Raw genomic sequence first — 16,269 nt, forward strand, 5'->3', positions numbered from 1 at the left:
CATTGAGTGTCTTTAAGACAGAGATAGGATGATTCTTGATTAATAAGGGGATCAGGGGTTATGGGGAAAAGGCAAAGAATGGGGATGAGAAAAATATCAGCCGTGATTGAATGGCAGAGCAGACTCGATGGGCCGAGTGGCCTAATTCTGCTCCTATATCTTATGATCTTATCATTTTATTGTCGGTGCAGACTCGATGAGTGGCACATTGACACAGTGCCTCACTGCACCAAGGACCCAGGTTCAATTCCTGGCTTGGGTCACTGTCTGTGCAGAGTCTGCACGTTCTCCCCGTATCCACGTGGATTTCCTCCGGGTGCTCCGGTTTCCTCCCACAGTCCAAAAGATGTGCTGGTTAGGGTGCATTGGCCATGCTAAATTCTCCCTCAGTGTACCTGAACAGGCGCCGGAGTGTGGCGACTGGGGGATTCTCACAGTAACTTTATTGCAGTGTTAATGTTAGACTAATAAATAAACTTAAACTTATGGGCCGAAGAGTCTTTTCTGCACTATTTGACTCTAGTTCTAGGTTCTTCCTCAAGAGGAAATATCCTCTCCACATCCACCCTGTCAGGATCCCTCAGGATCCTCTGGGATCTGGCATCTTCACCAGTAAAACTCTGGGGCTTGTGGGGAGGGCATTTAAAGTTTATTTATTAGTCACAAATAAGGCTGACATTAACACTGCAATGAAGTCACTGTGAAATTCTAGTCGCCACACTCAGGCGCCTGTTCGGGAAAATACGTGTCAGAAGTGGGATTCGAACCCACACCTGCAGTTGGAGACCAGAATACCCGGATTATAGACGGAAGGACTTTGCTCCTCGAGTCTGGCACCTGAGACCATTCGGCCACCCTGACACCCAGTGAATTCTGATAGCTCAGTGACCAATGGGAGGGGAATAGTGTTGGCCTCTGCACCAATGAGCTCTGGGGGGAAGTGCAACTTGTTGCTGAAACTCATCCGCGTTGGTGATTGGCAGCTGCTGGAACCAAAGAGAATGCAGATTCACTAATAAGAACCGCCCCCTTGCTGTGTCCACCAATGGTAGTAGAGAGGGGGCGGGACTTCCTGCCTTGTGTTGTGACAGGATGGAATCAGTGTCAGTTGCTGCTGTGAGTTTTAGCTGAATGGCTAACAGTGTGCTGGCAAGGCCAGAGGCAGCCACTCTGCCCATCTACACTGAGCTAGCAGCATTGACACAGGGAGAACAGCAGCAGGGCTGTGAGGGAGAGGAGGAGGAGGATATGCTCTGGGGTGGGGATGTGAATGGGCAACCTGGCTACCCCAGCACCCCAGCCTCCAGCTCTCCCTGGCAGCAGAACAGTGAGCAGGCCTTCACCTGCAGAACACAGAGCTCTGGACCCCAGCAGGACTCTCACAGGTAAAAGGACAGCAGAAAATCACCCGGCACTGAGTTTATAAAATGCAGGTTTGATCAGCTGGGTTCAGTTCTGTGGATTGAGTTGTACAGAGCCTTGACTGGCCTGTATCTGCAGTTAGTGTTCAGTCCTGGGCACCGCACCTCAGGAAGGAGATATTTGGAGGGGGTACAGTGCAGATTCACCAGGGCTAAAAGGGTTAAATCATGAAGCCAGGTAGTAGAGACGAGACTTGTACTGTCTTGAGTGAAGCCCCTCACCCTAAAACCTCGGCCCATAAGTTTAAATTTACACATTTGATCGTGTAGATATGGAGTGGGGAGTTAAGGAGACAAAATTAAAGCTAATGCAAAGCTGTGCAGGGTAGGTTAGAACATAGAACAGTACAGCACAGACCAGGCCCTTCGGCCCACGATGTTGTGCCAAGCTTTATCTGAAACCAAGATCAAGCTATCCCACTCCCTATCATCCTGGTGTGCTCCATGTGCCTATCCAATAACCGCTTAAATGTTCCTAAAGTGTCTGACTCCACTATCACTGCAGGCAGTCCATTCCACACCCCAACCACTCTCTGAGTAAAGCACCTACCTCTGATATCCTTCCTGTATCTCCCACCGCGAACCCTATAGTTATGCCCCCTTGTAAAAGCTCCATCCACCCAAGGAAAGAGTCTTTGAACGTTCACTCTATCTATCCCCTTCATCATTTTATAAACCTCTATTAAGTCTCCCCTCAGCCTCCTCCGCTCCAGAGAGAACAGCCCTAGCTCCCTCAACCTTTCCTCATAAGACCTACCCTCCAAGGTTGGTCATTGATTGGTCATGCTAAATTGCCCCTTAGTATCAGGGATATTAGCTCAGTGACACGGTGGCACAGTGGTTAGCGCTGCTGCCTCACAGCGCCAGAGACCTGGGTTCAATTCCAGCCTTGGGTCACTCTCTGTGTGGAGTTTGCACATTCTCCCCATGTCAGCTTGGGTTTCCTCCAGGTGCTCCGGTTTCCTCCCACAGTCCGAAGATGTGTAGGTTTGGCCATGGTGAATTGCCGCTTAGTGTCAGGGGGATTAGCAGGGTAAATATGTAAGGTTATGGATATAGGGCCTGGTGGGATTGTCATCGGTGCAAGCTTGATGGGCCGAATGGCCTCCTTCTGCACTGTAAGGATTCTATGATTCACGAGTATTTGTCCACAAAGTCTAATGGAATTCTGGGACTGGGAATAATTGGAGAACTCAAGACTGAGGTAGAGTTCTGTTGGGTTCGGAGGGAGGGAGGTAGCGGGGAGATAAAGTCCATCCATGTTCTAATTTAAATGGTGCAGGAGGCTCGAGGGGCAGAATGGCCTCCACCTATTCCTCTGTGTTTATGAGAAATGTTGATGCCTCCTGCGTAAAGCTGTCCTTTACCCGTCCTTTACCCTGTTGTGTTCAGGCAGGTGATCGAACATTGTGAGGACACAGGGATCGGTCCCAGTGAATCTCCCTCTCGACCCACTGAGCACTGCAGACCTGCTCCCAAGCTGCTGGATTCTGGGGACGAGGACAGCAGCCAAAACGTCAAGAAGCAGAGATGTTCGGCCTTGCCAGTGACACACCGTGACTCCGATCCAGCCCCGAACAGGCGATCATACTGGGGTGACCCCTCCAGACTGACATTGCAATGTGAACCATTCCCGTTTCCCGCTGTGACCACAGCCAGCCTTGCCCACACTGGTTCCAGACAGCCCTGCTCGTTAACCAGCTTCCCCGTTAGGCCGTTACAGAAGGCGAACGTGCCAACCCCTCCAGCCTCAACATCAGCCCTCCCAGGGGACAGTCTCCCTGCTGCCTCGGACAGCAGTAGCAGCATGAAGGTGATGGGATTGTACGCTGAGCTGGTGAAGGAACTCCAGGAGCAGGTGCTGGAGTTGCAGCGACGTGAGTGGGCACAGGTAGAGGTGGTGTTGTTGCGAGATCGCCGCATCGAGGCACTGGAGAGGGAGAACCAGAGGCTGAAAGATCAGCTCCAGAAACTCGAGGAGGAAAATGACCTTCTGTCCAGTGACAGCGAGCGGGGAATCACCATGCGGAGTTTGCAGGCCGGAGCACTGGGTAAGGCCTTCCACATCCTCCGAGGTACAGAAATCCGAATCAGAGAGGCCCTTCAGCCCATCATGACTGTGACAGCTCTTTAAAGAGCTATCCAATTAATCCCACTCCCTTTCTCTTCCCTGTAGCCCTGAAAATCTTTTCTTTCCAAATATTTATCTAATTGCCTTTTGAAAGTTCCTATTGGATCTTCTCCCGCCCTTCAGGCAGTACATTTCCAATCACAACAATTCACTGCACAAACAAACCCCTTCCTCTCTCTCTCCCGACCTTTCATCCACATCCTTTAATCAGGATGTGTAAACCCTCGAGTTACCAACTCTGCTCCGAGAGAAACAGTTTCTCCTTATTTACTCAACCCCTCATAATTCTGAACAACTCAATCCAATCTCCCCTCAAGCTTTTGCTGTTCTGAGCAGAACAATTCTTGCTCGGAGTTCCGCTATTATGAGTGTAATTTCCATTGAGGCAGCGACATTCCCTGAGTTCCGACTCATCACAATTTCTCCTTGTTTCGCTTTCCCTCCCAATCCGTTCCCCTTTCACCGTGAACCTGGAATAACTAGGAATAACTGTGCAGGGACCCCAGATCTTTGTAAACCCTGCGCTTCCTGGAGGTGAGAATCTCACAATGAGCATCATAAACTCAATTCCTCCATCGCTCCTCAGACCGGAATGTTGGTGCTGGAAGTGGTGGGGCATCTGGAACGCCGGGAATGTAGCATGTCATGGTCACCTGAATCAGGAGCAGGAGGCCACTCGGCCCCTCGAACCTGCTCTGCCATTCAATAACATCATGGCTGATCTGATTGTGACCTCAACCCCACATTCCTGCTGACCCCTCGATAACCTTCCACCCCCTTGTTTATGAAGAATGAGGATCTACTTTCTTAACCATTGAAATAGAGAGAGAGAGAGAGAGAGGGATGATAGAAAAGAGAAAGTGGATGGATCATGTTCTGAGGGACAGAGACAGAAAGGAAAGGAAAATACACAAAAACATTCTAAAAACTTGAAAATTTTACTATTTCAGGAGCCGCCTGAAGGGTTAAACCTATTTCCTATGTTTACTATCGAGATACAGAGTAAAGCTCCCTCTACACTGTCCCCATCAAACACTCCCAGGACAGGTACAGCACGGGGTTAGATACAGAGTAAAGCTCCCTCTACACTGTCCCCATCAAACACTCCCAGGACAGGTACAACACGGGGTTAGATACAGAGTAAAGCTCCCTCTACACTGTCCCCCATCAAACACTCCCAGGACAGGTACAGCACAGGGTTAGATACAGAGTAAAGCTCCCTCTACACTGTCCCCATCAAACACTCCCAGGACAGGTACAGCACGGGGTTAGATACAGAGTAAAGCTCTCTCTACACTGTCCCCATCAAACATTCCCAGGACAGGTACAGCACAGGGTTAGATACAGAGTAAAGCTCCCTCTACACTGTCCCCATCAAACACTCCCAGGACAGGTACAGCACAGGGTTAGATACAGAGTAAAGCTCTGTCTACACTGTCCCCATCAAACACTCCCAGGACAGGTACAGCACGGGGTTAGATACAGAGTAAAGCTCCCTCTACACTGTCCCCATTAAACACTCCCAGGACAGGTACAGCACGGGGTTAGATACAGAGTAAAGCTCTCTCTACACTGTCCCCATTAAACACTCCCAGGACAGGTACAGCACAGGGTTAGATACAGAGTAAAGCTCCCTCTACACTGTCCCCATCAAACACTCCCAGGACAGGTACAGCACAGAGTTAGATACAGAGTAAAGCTCCCTCTACACTGTCCCCATTAAGCACTCCCAGGACAGGCACAGCACAGGGTTAGATCCAGAGTAAAGCTCCCTCTACACTGTCCCCATCAAACACTCCCAGAACAGGTACAGCATGGGGTTAGATACAGAATAAAGCTCTCTCTACACTGACCCCATCAAACACTCCCAGGACAGGTACAGCACGGTGTTAGATACAGAGTAAAGCTCCCTCTACACTGTCCCCATCAAACACTCCCAGGACAGGTACAGCATGGAGTTAGGTACAGAGTAAAGCTCCTTCTGCACTGTCCCCATCAAACACTCCCAGGACAGGTACAGCACAGGATTAGATACAGAGTAAAGCTCCCTCTACACTGTCCCCATCAAACACTCCCAGGACAGGTACAGCATGGGGTTAGATACAGAGTAAAGCTCTCTCTACACTATCCCCATCGAACACTCCCAGGACAGGTACAGCACGGGGTGAGATACAGAGTAAAGCTCTCTCTACACTGTCCCCATCAAACACTCCCAGGACAGGAAAAGCACAGGGTTAGATACAGAGTAAAGCTCCCTCTACACTGTCCCCATCAAACACTCCCAGGACAGGTACAGCATGGAGTTAGGTACAGAGTAAAGCTCCTTCTGCACTGTCCCCATCAAACACTCCCAGGACAGGTACAGCACAGGATTAGATACAGAGTAAAGCTCCCTCTACACTGTCCCCATCAAACACTCCCAGGACAGGTACAGCACGGGGTTAGATACAGAGTAAAGCTCCCTCTACACTGTCCCCATCAAACACTCCCAGGACAGGTACAGCACGGGGTTAGATACAGAGTAAAGCTCTCTACACTGTCCCCCATCAAACATTTTCAGCTAAGGCTGGTACTGTTGGGGAGTGGTCTTTGAGACTGTAACTATGCAGTACTGGACAGATCCCAGCAGAGAGCCCTGGTGAGCCCTGTGAACAAGTGCTTTCCTCTCGCTTATTGAGTCACCTAACAAAACAACTGGAGTCCATTCAGCCCATCTTATGAGGACTAATTGTTGGAGAGAGGAAACAAAAGCTATTCTCACAGCCATGCATTCTCCATGCAACAAGCCTCTTTGGGTGAAATATTTGTCTGATTTTCTCTTGAAGGATGTAGTTGCCTATGCGCTGTTGAGATTGTGCAGGCCTGTTTATTCATTGTTGTCACGTTTTAATAATGCTACTTATACATAATGAACATATATTATTTGCCATTGCCTTTTTCTAAGATAAGCCTTGGTCAGGGGTTTGGTCTCGTGTTTCTGAGTGAGAAGGTTGTGGGGTTCAATTGCCACCTCAGAGACCTGAGCAGTAACCATGGCTGCAAATCCCAGTGCAGTACTGAGATGGTGCTGCATTGTTGGAGGTGCCTTCTTCCAGGCGAGATGTTAAATCGAGGGCCCCATCTTTTCTCTCAGGTGGATGTTAAAGATCCTCTGACCACGATTTTGAAAAAGAACAGGGAAGTGTCCTCAGTGTCCCGGCCAATATCTTTCCGTCGATGATCAGAAACAGAGTATTTGATGATTTTCTCATTGATCTTTGTGGGATCTTTCTGTGTGCAAATTGGTTGCCGTGTTTCCTGCATTGTGCCAGTGACTTCATGAATAATTCATTATCAATAAAGTACTTTGGGACATCCCAAAGTTGTGAAAGGTGCTATATTAAATGCAAGTTTTATTAATTATTTCTTCAGATACATCCAGGAAGAGTATAAAATTCCTGAGGGACCTTGTTGAACTGCTTGAATCGAATCTGGAAACCCAGGTAAGTGCTGATATTTCTAAACTGAGTCCTCAGAATACAGGAACAGGCGGAGGCTATTCAGCCCCTCTAGCTTCCTCTGCTAGGCAATGAGATTGTGGTTAATACACACCACCCAGCCTGCCTGGATATCCTTTCACAACTTTCTCCAGCAAAAATCTATCCATCTCAGAATTAAGATTATTAATTGAGTGCTTTGGGGTATTTAGCACTGCTAACCCTGTGCTCTGTTCACTTTTATGTTTTATTTGTAATCTCAGAATCAAACGCCTGATGCTAAGTTACCGCTTGTTTCTGCTGAGGAGACTTTCACCCCCGTCGCACCGTCCAGGGAGGTTAATGACAATATCAGTGTCACCACCACTTGGAACAGGCCGGAGGAGAGTTTTACCAGTGCCCTTGGGCATCAGGAGATTCACCCACTGGGCAGTGCCATGAAGGACACCCTGCCAGATGGTTCACCGCTCTGGGCATCTGCCTTTGAGGTACGGTCAGTCAGTTCCCTCTTCTGATTAATGTGAAAGGAAGTGGCTGCTCCAGGCTCCCCTGTTAATGCTACCTCTTCATTTACTCATCCAAAACTCTTGTATTCTTATTGTAAATGATATCAAAATTGGTTGACCTCGAATCCTTGTATTATTGCTCTACACCGGCTCGCAATCTGACAACATTCAACCACCTTCTCCAACCCCAAAACCCTCCGAGATCTCTGCACTCCTCCATTTTTGGCCTCTTGTGTATCTGTGAATTTACTCTCATCACATTGGTTACCGTGCCTTTAGCAGCCGGGGCCCCCACCTCTGGAATTCCTTCCCTAAATCTTGTGCCTCTCTACCACCCTCTCCGCTATTGAGAGGCCGATTAAAACCTGCCTGTTTGACACGAGTGTTTTTGGAACTAATTTTCCCTCAATGTCAGTTTTTATCTTTATTATGTGAAGCACCAGGGTATGTTTTACAAAAAACAGAAAATGATTTGATTTATTATTGTCACATGTATTAGTTTACAGTGAAAAGTATTGTTTCTTAATGCTGGAAAATCTCTACAGGTCTGACAGTATCTGTGGAGAGTTAAAGTTTAAAGTTTATTTGTCAGTGTCACAAGTAGGCTTACATTAACACTGCAATGAAGTTACTGTGAAAATCCCCTAGTCGCCACACTCCGGCACCTGTTCGGGTACACTGAGGGAGAATTTAGGATGGCCGATGCACCTAACCTGTGAGAGGAAACCAGAGCACCCGGAGGAAACCCACGCAGACACGAGGAGAATGTGCAAACTCAGCACAGTGACCCGAGCCAGGAATCAAACCTGGGTCCCTGGCGCTGTGAGGCAGCAGTGCTAACCACTGTGCTGCCGTGCCGCCATATGGTGAGAGAATAGAGCCAATGTTTCGAGCCCCTGGAATATTACTTCTCAGATCAGACCTTAGACCACCATGGAAAAGCCAATATGCCTGCCCTCAGCTGTCACGTATGCTATCAAAGGTGAGGTGCAGGGCCTGAGGGGACCTGGCTGCAGTTTCACCCCATTCCTGTTGGTGGTACCACTGAGAACCCTGCCTTGCTGCTCCCCCAGCTGGATATTTCTGGCACTGCAGCAAATTTATATTCAGATGCATCTACTGGAAGAATCAAGGTGTTAAAGGCATTCTGACAAATGATCATTTAGACTCGAAATGATGACCATATTCTCTCACCACGGATGCTGCCAGACTTGCTGAGATTTTCCAGCAGTTTCTGTTATTGTTTCAGATTCCAGCATCCGCAGTATTTTGCTTTTTTCTTTGGCATGTTGTAGTTTGTTAAAGCTGCTTTATAAATAGAAGCTGTTATCCAAGGCACTATATAAATGCAAGTTGACTTTCTTGTTGACCAGGCAAATGGGAGACTCAAGTCGGAGCTGATCCCTGGATCGAGTGTGTACCTCACCAACAGAGAAATGAATGAACTCTCCCACCTCCCACAGGATAAACCGAAGCTGATGACTCGGAAGCTCCTGGGATATTTCTTCTCGGATCAGACCTTAGCGAGGTCATCGGCTAGGGGAAAACGCATTGCCCACAACAAGACCACCATGGAGAAGCCAATATGCCTGCCCTCAGTTGTCACGTATGCTATCAAAGGTAAGGTGCAAGGGCCTGAGGGGACCTGGCTGCAATTTCACCACATTCCTGTTGGTGGTGCTACTGAGAGTCCTGCCCAGCTGCTCCCCCAGCTGGATATTTCTGGCACTGCAGCAAAATGTCAATTTCATTTATATTCAGAAGTACCTATTGGAAGTATACAGGTGTTAACGACATCAGCAGGAAGATTGCTCAAGTATAACGGCAAAATACAGCGGATACTGGAATCCGAAACAAAAATAGAAAGTGCTGGAAAATCTCAGCAGGTCTGGCAGCAGCTGTGAGGAGAGAAAAGAGCCAACGTTTCGAGTCATGATGACTCTTTGTCAGAACTCTGGGAGAACAGTCTCAGAATAAGAGATGGGCATTCTAGGACTGAGATAAGGAAGAACTTCTTTAGTCTGAGGGTAGTGAATCTTTGCAATTCTTTACACCGGGGGCCGTGGGAACATTGATTAATCCTGGTCAAAGCCGAGATTGATGGATTTCTGGATATTAAAGATATCAAAGGTCATGGGGATAGTGTGGGAAATCACATTAAAGTGAAAGGTCAGTGATGGTCTAAGTCAGCAAGCCTGAGAGGCAGAATGACCTCCTCCTGCTCCTTTGTTCTTAGAATATATCTTCGAGAGTAATAGAATATCTCCTTAAATGTCTGCCACTGTTTCTCTGCTGTCCTACCTTTTAACCTATTTCCCCAGTTCACTTTCGCTAACTCTCTCCTTGTACCTGTGCAAATGCCTTTATTAAAGTTTACGACTCTAGTCTCAGGTGCACACTTCTCACCTTCCAACTGAATGTGAATTTCTATCATGTTATGATCACTGTTGCTTGGAGGCTCCTTTACTATGTGGTCATTAATGATTTCTGTCCCATTGCATATTACCAGGTTTAAAATAGCCTATTTCTTGGTTGGCACTGGAAGATATCGATCCAGGAAATTATCCCAAATACTGTCTATGATCTCATCAGGCCACCTTTGCCAATCTGATTCATCCAATCTATATGAAGATAAAAATCACTCATGATTATTGCAGCAACTTTAATACAAGTCCCCATTATTTATTCTGTATATTCTGTTCAAACAGTGTCGCTGGTGTTAGGTAGGGGGCTATAAATTACTCCAACAAGCGACTTCTAACCTTTGCTTATTCTTATCTCAATCTAAACCGATTCTACCTCCTTGATTTTCTAAACTAAGGCCACCTCTTATTACTTCTAATATCAAACTTAATTAACAGAGCCACCCCACCTCCTTTTTCCAAGCTCCCTGTCATTCTAAAATATCTAAGAGTCTTGAATAGTTAGGTCTGAGCCTTGGTCACCTTGCAACCATGTTGCTGAAATGGCTATTGGGTCATTCATGTGTGTTTCAGTTTATGCAATCAGCTCAGCTGTTTTGTTATGAATGTTGCACAAAGTCAGACAATGCCTTTCAATCTGACTTCTTACCATTCTCACAAATGCTGCCCTTATCCACTGGTGTATTCTTAAATTTACACAAGCTGTCCCTTCCTGGCACCTTCTTGGACTCCATCTGACGAAGGAGCAGCGCTCCGAAAGCTTATGGTATTTGCTACCAAATAAACCTGTTGGACTTTAACCTGGTGTTGTGAGACTTCTTACTGTGCCTTCCTGGCACTCAGGGTTATCTTTACCCGTGTCACTAACTTGCTCTATCGCCGTGCTCTTTATTTTCATTTTGCCACATGATTGCTCACATGAATTCCCCCTGTCACCCCCCCCCCCCATTCCCCCGTTACCCCCCAGCCCATAGTTAGTTTAAAGCCCTCTCTGCTGCCCTAGTTATTCAACTCACCGGAACACTGGGTCCCCTGCACGGTCCAGGTGAAGAGCATCCCAGTGGCACAGCTCCCACTTTCCCCAATACTGGTTATAGCGCCCCCTGAACTGAATCCCACTTCTCCCACACCAATCCTTGAACCACGCATTCAATTCCCTAATCTGATTCACCCCTCACCAATTTGCTCGTGGCTCTGACAGTAATCCAGAGATTGATGCCTTTGGCCCTGCTTTATAATCTCGCCCCTAACTCCTCGTAGCTTCTAATCTGTGTTCTCCAAGCTCCGGCCCAGTGCCTGACGCTTTCTAACACCAAATGGAGCTTGAGCCCTAAACACATCATAACAGTTTATCCAGACAGTTCCTGCACACAGCACCTGAGACACATAGTTAGCCTTGTTGATGTCATTGGTGAACAGGCTGCTGCTAGTCCATACATGGTATCATTTGCTCGCTCAATCACCTCCTCCATTATTTTAAACTTCAAAATCTCATTCCTGGTCTAACCTATTGGTACTGACATGGACCATGACATCTGGAACCTCTCCCTTGCATTGCAGGTTCCTCTCCATGATGTGGAGATGCCGGCGTTGGACTGGGGTAAACACAGTAAGAAGTTTAACAACACCAGGTTGAAGTCCAACAGGTTTATTTGGTAGCAAAAGCCACACAAGCTTTCGGAGCTGCAAGCCCCTTCTTCAGGTGAGTGCACTGTGAACGGAATTCCCACTCACCTGAAGAAGGGGCTTGCACAGCTCCGAAAGCTTGTGTGGCTTTTGCTACCAAATAAACCTGTTGGACTTTAACCTGGTGTTGTTAAACTTCTTACTGGGATCCTCTCCAACCAGAGAGGATGTTCGAACCCTGGCATCAGACAAGTAACACAGCGGTCTGGACTGGAATTGGGGCCACTGTCGATACTATCACTACATTCCTATTTAATGTTCTCCTGTACCGTGATGTCCTGGTCAGTTTATTCGTCCACCCTGCAGCCTCCGCTCTTGTCCATACAGACTGCAAGAACCTCAAACCTGTTGGGAGAATTGCAAAGGTTGAGGCTCCCCCGCTGCCTCATTCAGTCGCACCCTCCTGACCCTGATCACAGGTCAAATCAAAGGACCCTACCCTAAGGGGTGTGACAGCCTCCTGGAACAAAGTGCCAGGTTACTTCCTCCCTCCCTGCCTGACGTGTTGCAGTGTCTGCAGCTCAGCCTCCAGCTCAATGACTCGGGCTGGAGTTCCCCAAGTCGCAGACATGGCAGATGTTGTTGCCATGGATCTCACAGGCATTCATCACGTCCAGAGGTGGCACGGTGGCACAGGGGTTGGCACTGCTGCCTCACAGCGCCAGGGAACCGGGTTCAATTCCAGCCTCAGATGACTGTCTGTGTGGAGTTTGCATGTTCTACCCGTGTCTGAGTGGGTTTCTGCCCACAGTTCCAAAAGATGTGTATGTTAGGGGGATTAGCCATGCTAAATGTGCGGTGTTACAGGGATGGGGGAGTGGGCCTAGGTGGAGTGCTCTTTCAGAGGATTGGTGCATGGGCCGAATGGCCCTTCTGCAGTGTGGTGGTTCTGTGGTGCTGTAGCTGCAACACCTCACCAGCCCTGCCATCTGTGTTGTGTTTTGATTAAATAATTAATTATTTTCTTCATTAAAGTTTAATTAAAGGCTCGTTCTGCTAATTATCTCAATTAATGCTACACTTACCCCAATTAAAATCCCCTGCTTTAGATAAGAGAGAATTTTCAGCAACCAATCATTAATCTCCTTTTAGCTTGCTGTTAATGATTTTAGCAACGATACATTGTGACCTTTGTTCAGTTGTTCTGAGGCTGGTTCAAAGTGTACCATCCTTCTGCTCTAAGATCTGAAAATGGAAGGTTCTTCCATTTGGAAAATATTGGAATTAATTTACTGTTGAACAAAACATAATTAGTTTCTGTTCGAGTGGATGACAGAGAGAGGGGAAATCAGCCAGGGTTCCTGCTCCTGAACACTGTCCAGTGATCCCTGGGTTAGAGAGAGAGAGGGGAAATCAGCCAGGGTTCCTGCTCCTGATCACTGTCCAAATAACACTGTGTTTGGGGGTGTTGGGGGTGTGTGTTGGGGGTGTGGGTGGGTGTGTGTTGGGGGTGTGGGTGGGTGTGTGTTGGGGGTGTGGGTGGGTGTGTGTTGGGGGTGTGGGTGGGTGTGTGTTGGGGGTGTGGGTGGGTGTGTGTTGAGGGTATGTGTGTGTGTGTGTTGGGGGTGTGGGTGGGTGTGTGTTGAGGGTATGTGTGTGTGTGTGTTGGGGGTGTGGGTGGGTGGGTGTGTGTGTTGGGGGTGTGGGTGGGTGGGTGTGTGTGTTGGGGGTGTGGGTGGGTGGGTGTGTGTGTTGGGGGTGTGGGTGGGTGGGTGTGTGTGTTGGGGGTGTGGGTGGGTGGGTGTGTGTGTGTGTTGGGGGTGTGGGTGGGTGGGTGTGTGTGTTGGGGGTGTGGGTGGGTGGGTGTGTGTGTGTGTTGGGGGTGTGGGTGGGTGGGTGTGTGTGTGTGTTGGGGGTGTGGGTGGGTGTGTGTGTGTTGGGGGTGTGGGTGGGTGTGTGTGTGTTGGGGGTGTGGGTGGGTGTGTGTGTGTTGGGGGTGTGGGTGGGTGGGTGTGTGTGTGTGGGGGTGTGGGTGGGTGGGTGTGTGTGTGTTGGGGGTGTGGGTGGGTGGGTGTGTGTGTGTTGGGGGTGTGGGTGGGTGGGTGTGTGTGTGTTGGGGGTGTGGGTGGGTGGGTGTGTGTGTGTTGGGGGGGTGGGTGGGTGTGTGTTGGGGGTGTGGGTGGGTGTGTGTTGGGGGTGTGGGTGGGTGTGTGTGTGTTGGGGGGGTGGGTGGGTGTGTGTTGGGGGTGTGGGTGGGTGTGTGTGTGTTGGGGGTGTGGGTGTGTGAGTTATGTCAAGGCTGGTTATCATTACCTTAGAGGTTGTATAACTTATTGACAATCATGTCTAGGTCTGTAAGTGACAATTGCCCCCATGGCAAAGCAGAGGGTTAGTGTCTGTGCACTGTACCCCAGCAAGAGTTAGGAACCTTCGGGGATGGGGATGGTGGAAGTGAATTCCGAGTTGAAGAAATAAGTCTTTTATTTGTTTAATTCTGTTCCAGATTATGTTACTTCTGTGTGCGGGAGGGGATGTGACTTTACTGCTGTGATTAACAGCAAGTGTGCCAGCTCCAGACGGGCAGTAAGAAAACTGACAGAGAAGATGGAATGAATACCCTTGTACAGAGCGGGGGAGAGTGAGCAGTGGAGGTGATTGAGATCATTCTGTAGAAGCTGCCCCGAGGAACATCTCACTTCCACCTTCCTCCCAGAAGCCACTGATTTCAAACCAGCAAGCTTGCCGCTTCTCAGAGGGGAATATTTTTGATCTGCGGGACTATCACTGGCCACAGAAACCAGCTGATTGACTGGATTTAAATGGAGAGAGGGACGAGGCAGACCAGAGTCTGTCCGCGATTGCAACAGCTTGTACCATCTGGAAAAGAGTTTGAATTTATATCTCAAAGTTTTGCACGATGCTGTATTTCTGGTATCTCTACTGTGCTTCAAGATATTTTAATTAAATATTTTCTATGTTTTTGTTTGAATTCTGAGTGAATTCTGTCTCGGGGGGAAAAGACTGACTGATTTGATGCATTTGAATTTTAATATAATGCTGAAAACTCGAAGCTCTTTCCTGTTCCATTTGCAATTTCTTACAACTTTGTACATAGAAACACTCGCCAGAATCTTGCTGCCGTTCACACCGACGGGATTTACCGTTCCACCGGCTCCTCACCGCGGGTTTACCGGCAGCAAGGGGTGTGTTTAGTGGGAAACCCCGTTTAGAACGGTGAGACCATAAGATTCCATCATCCGCGAGCAGTACGCCGCATCCCGCAAAACACACCGTGGAGAGGGAAGAAAATCTCACCCAGAGAAAATACTTTACCTATTAGTGTCACAAGTAGACTTACATTAACGCTGCAATGAAGTTAGTGTGAAAATAGGAGCAGGAGGAGGCCATTTGGCCCTTCCAGCCTGCTCCACCATTCATTATGATCATGGCTGATCATCCAACTCGGTGACCTGTTCCTGCTTTCCTCCCATATCCTTCGATAACTCCTTGAAAACATACAAAGTTTTGGCCTTAACTGCTTTCTGTGGTAGTGAATTCCACAGATTCACCACTCACTGGGTGAAGAAATTTCTCCCAATCTCAGTCCTGAAAGGTTTATCCTGTCTCCTCAAACTATGATCCCAGGTTCTGGACTCGTCCGCATTGGGTACACCCTTCTTGCATCTACCCTGTTAGAATTTTCTGGGTTCCTATGAGATCTCCCCTCATTCTTCTGAACTCCAACGAATACAATCCTAACCGACTCAATCTCTCCTCCTGTCAGTACCACCATCCCAGGAATCAGTCTGGTGAATGGATTTATCATTTCCCCCCTTTTCACAATTCTCCGCCCCCCGCCTTCCCAACAGATGATGCTTATTGGTCATTTTGCACTAGATGTCAGCTACAACAACTTGAATTTATATAGTGCCTTCAAGAAGAGGAAAGATTCAAAGTTCTCTGCATTTCTATAGCAACTTCACAACCTCAGGATATCCCATAGTGCTTTTCAGCCAATGAAGTGACTCACTTTAGTAACATAGGAAAAATGGCAGCTAATGTTCACGCTGCAAGTTCTCACAAACTGTAATGTTCAAACAATGACCAGAGAATCAGGATTTTTACTGACATTCTGAGTCTTGTCATATCCAAATGTGCCAACTTTTAACGTCCTGTAAATTATGTGAATCTTTATTTGGGTTTTTGACGAGACAAAAGTTTGGTAGACAGTGACTGGTGTAACAAATTAAGAGGATTTATTAAGTAGCAAAGCAACGCTTAACAACCAGGCAATGGTTTACGAGTCTCATGTGGCCTTTACTCTCTGAAACGGCTCGCTCACAGGTCAGTGCTAATTCTGGTCCGTTCTGATTTCTTTCTTTTCTTTTTCTTCTCTTTTCTATCTTTTGTGAACCTGTGTTCGGGAGTCTTTCGGACAGCTGTTTTTAATCCCTCTTTAGCTCTGGCATCCAGGATATGTCATCCCGTACGTAGTGGTTAGCACTGCCGCCTCAGCACCAGGGACCTGGGATCAATTCCAGCATTGAGTGACTGTGTGGAGTTTGTACTTTCTCCCCGTGTCTGCGTGGGTTTCCTCCGAGTGTTCCAGTTTCCTCCCACAGTTCGAAGATGTGCAGGTTAGGTGGATTGGCCGTGCTAAATCATCCCTTAGTGTTCAAAGATGTG

At 47.9% G+C, this 16,269-nt stretch overlaps 1 protein-coding gene across 2 annotated transcripts; it reads left to right on the top strand.

The window, feature by feature from the left end:
• Positions 1 to 1,081: 1,081 nt before the first annotated feature.
• On the top strand, positions 1,082 to 14,656 carry LOC144500996 (uncharacterized). 2 transcript variants are annotated; one of them, XM_078224500.1, is made up of 6 exons: positions 1,082 to 1,385; positions 2,814 to 3,472; positions 6,964 to 7,034; positions 7,292 to 7,516; positions 8,908 to 9,154; positions 14,087 to 14,650. In XM_078224500.1, exons 1-6 carry the CDS (start codon positions 1,132 to 1,134, stop codon positions 14,194 to 14,196), a joined length of 1,566 nt encoding a protein of 521 aa, XP_078080626.1. In that variant the 5' UTR covers positions 1,082 to 1,131; the 3' UTR covers positions 14,197 to 14,650. The 2 variants fall into 2 exon arrangements, with proteins under 2 accessions (XP_078080626.1, XP_078080627.1); XM_078224501.1 differs by lacking the exon at positions 7,292 to 7,516 and having other exon boundaries at positions 14,087 to 14,656.
• Positions 14,657 to 16,269: the final 1,613 nt, after the last annotated feature.

This window comes from Mustelus asterias, chromosome 11 (genome assembly GCF_964213995.1).
Source record: "Mustelus asterias chromosome 11, sMusAst1.hap1.1, whole genome shotgun sequence".
NCBI lineage: Eukaryota > Metazoa > Chordata > Chondrichthyes > Carcharhiniformes > Triakidae > Mustelus > Mustelus asterias.

Coding starts and splice junctions, on each gene's coding strand:
- LOC144500996 (XM_078224500.1), top strand. CDS start 1,132: ATGGCTAACAGTGTGCTGGCAAGGCCAGAGGCAGCCACTCTGCCCATC. Junction 7,035..7,291: donor AATCGAATCTGGAAACCCAG/GTAAGTGCTGAT, acceptor TTGTAATCTCAG/AATCAAACGCCTGATGCTAA. Junction 7,517..8,907: donor TCTGGGCATCTGCCTTTGAG/GTACGGTCAGTC, acceptor CTTGTTGACCAG/GCAAATGGGAGACTCAAGTC.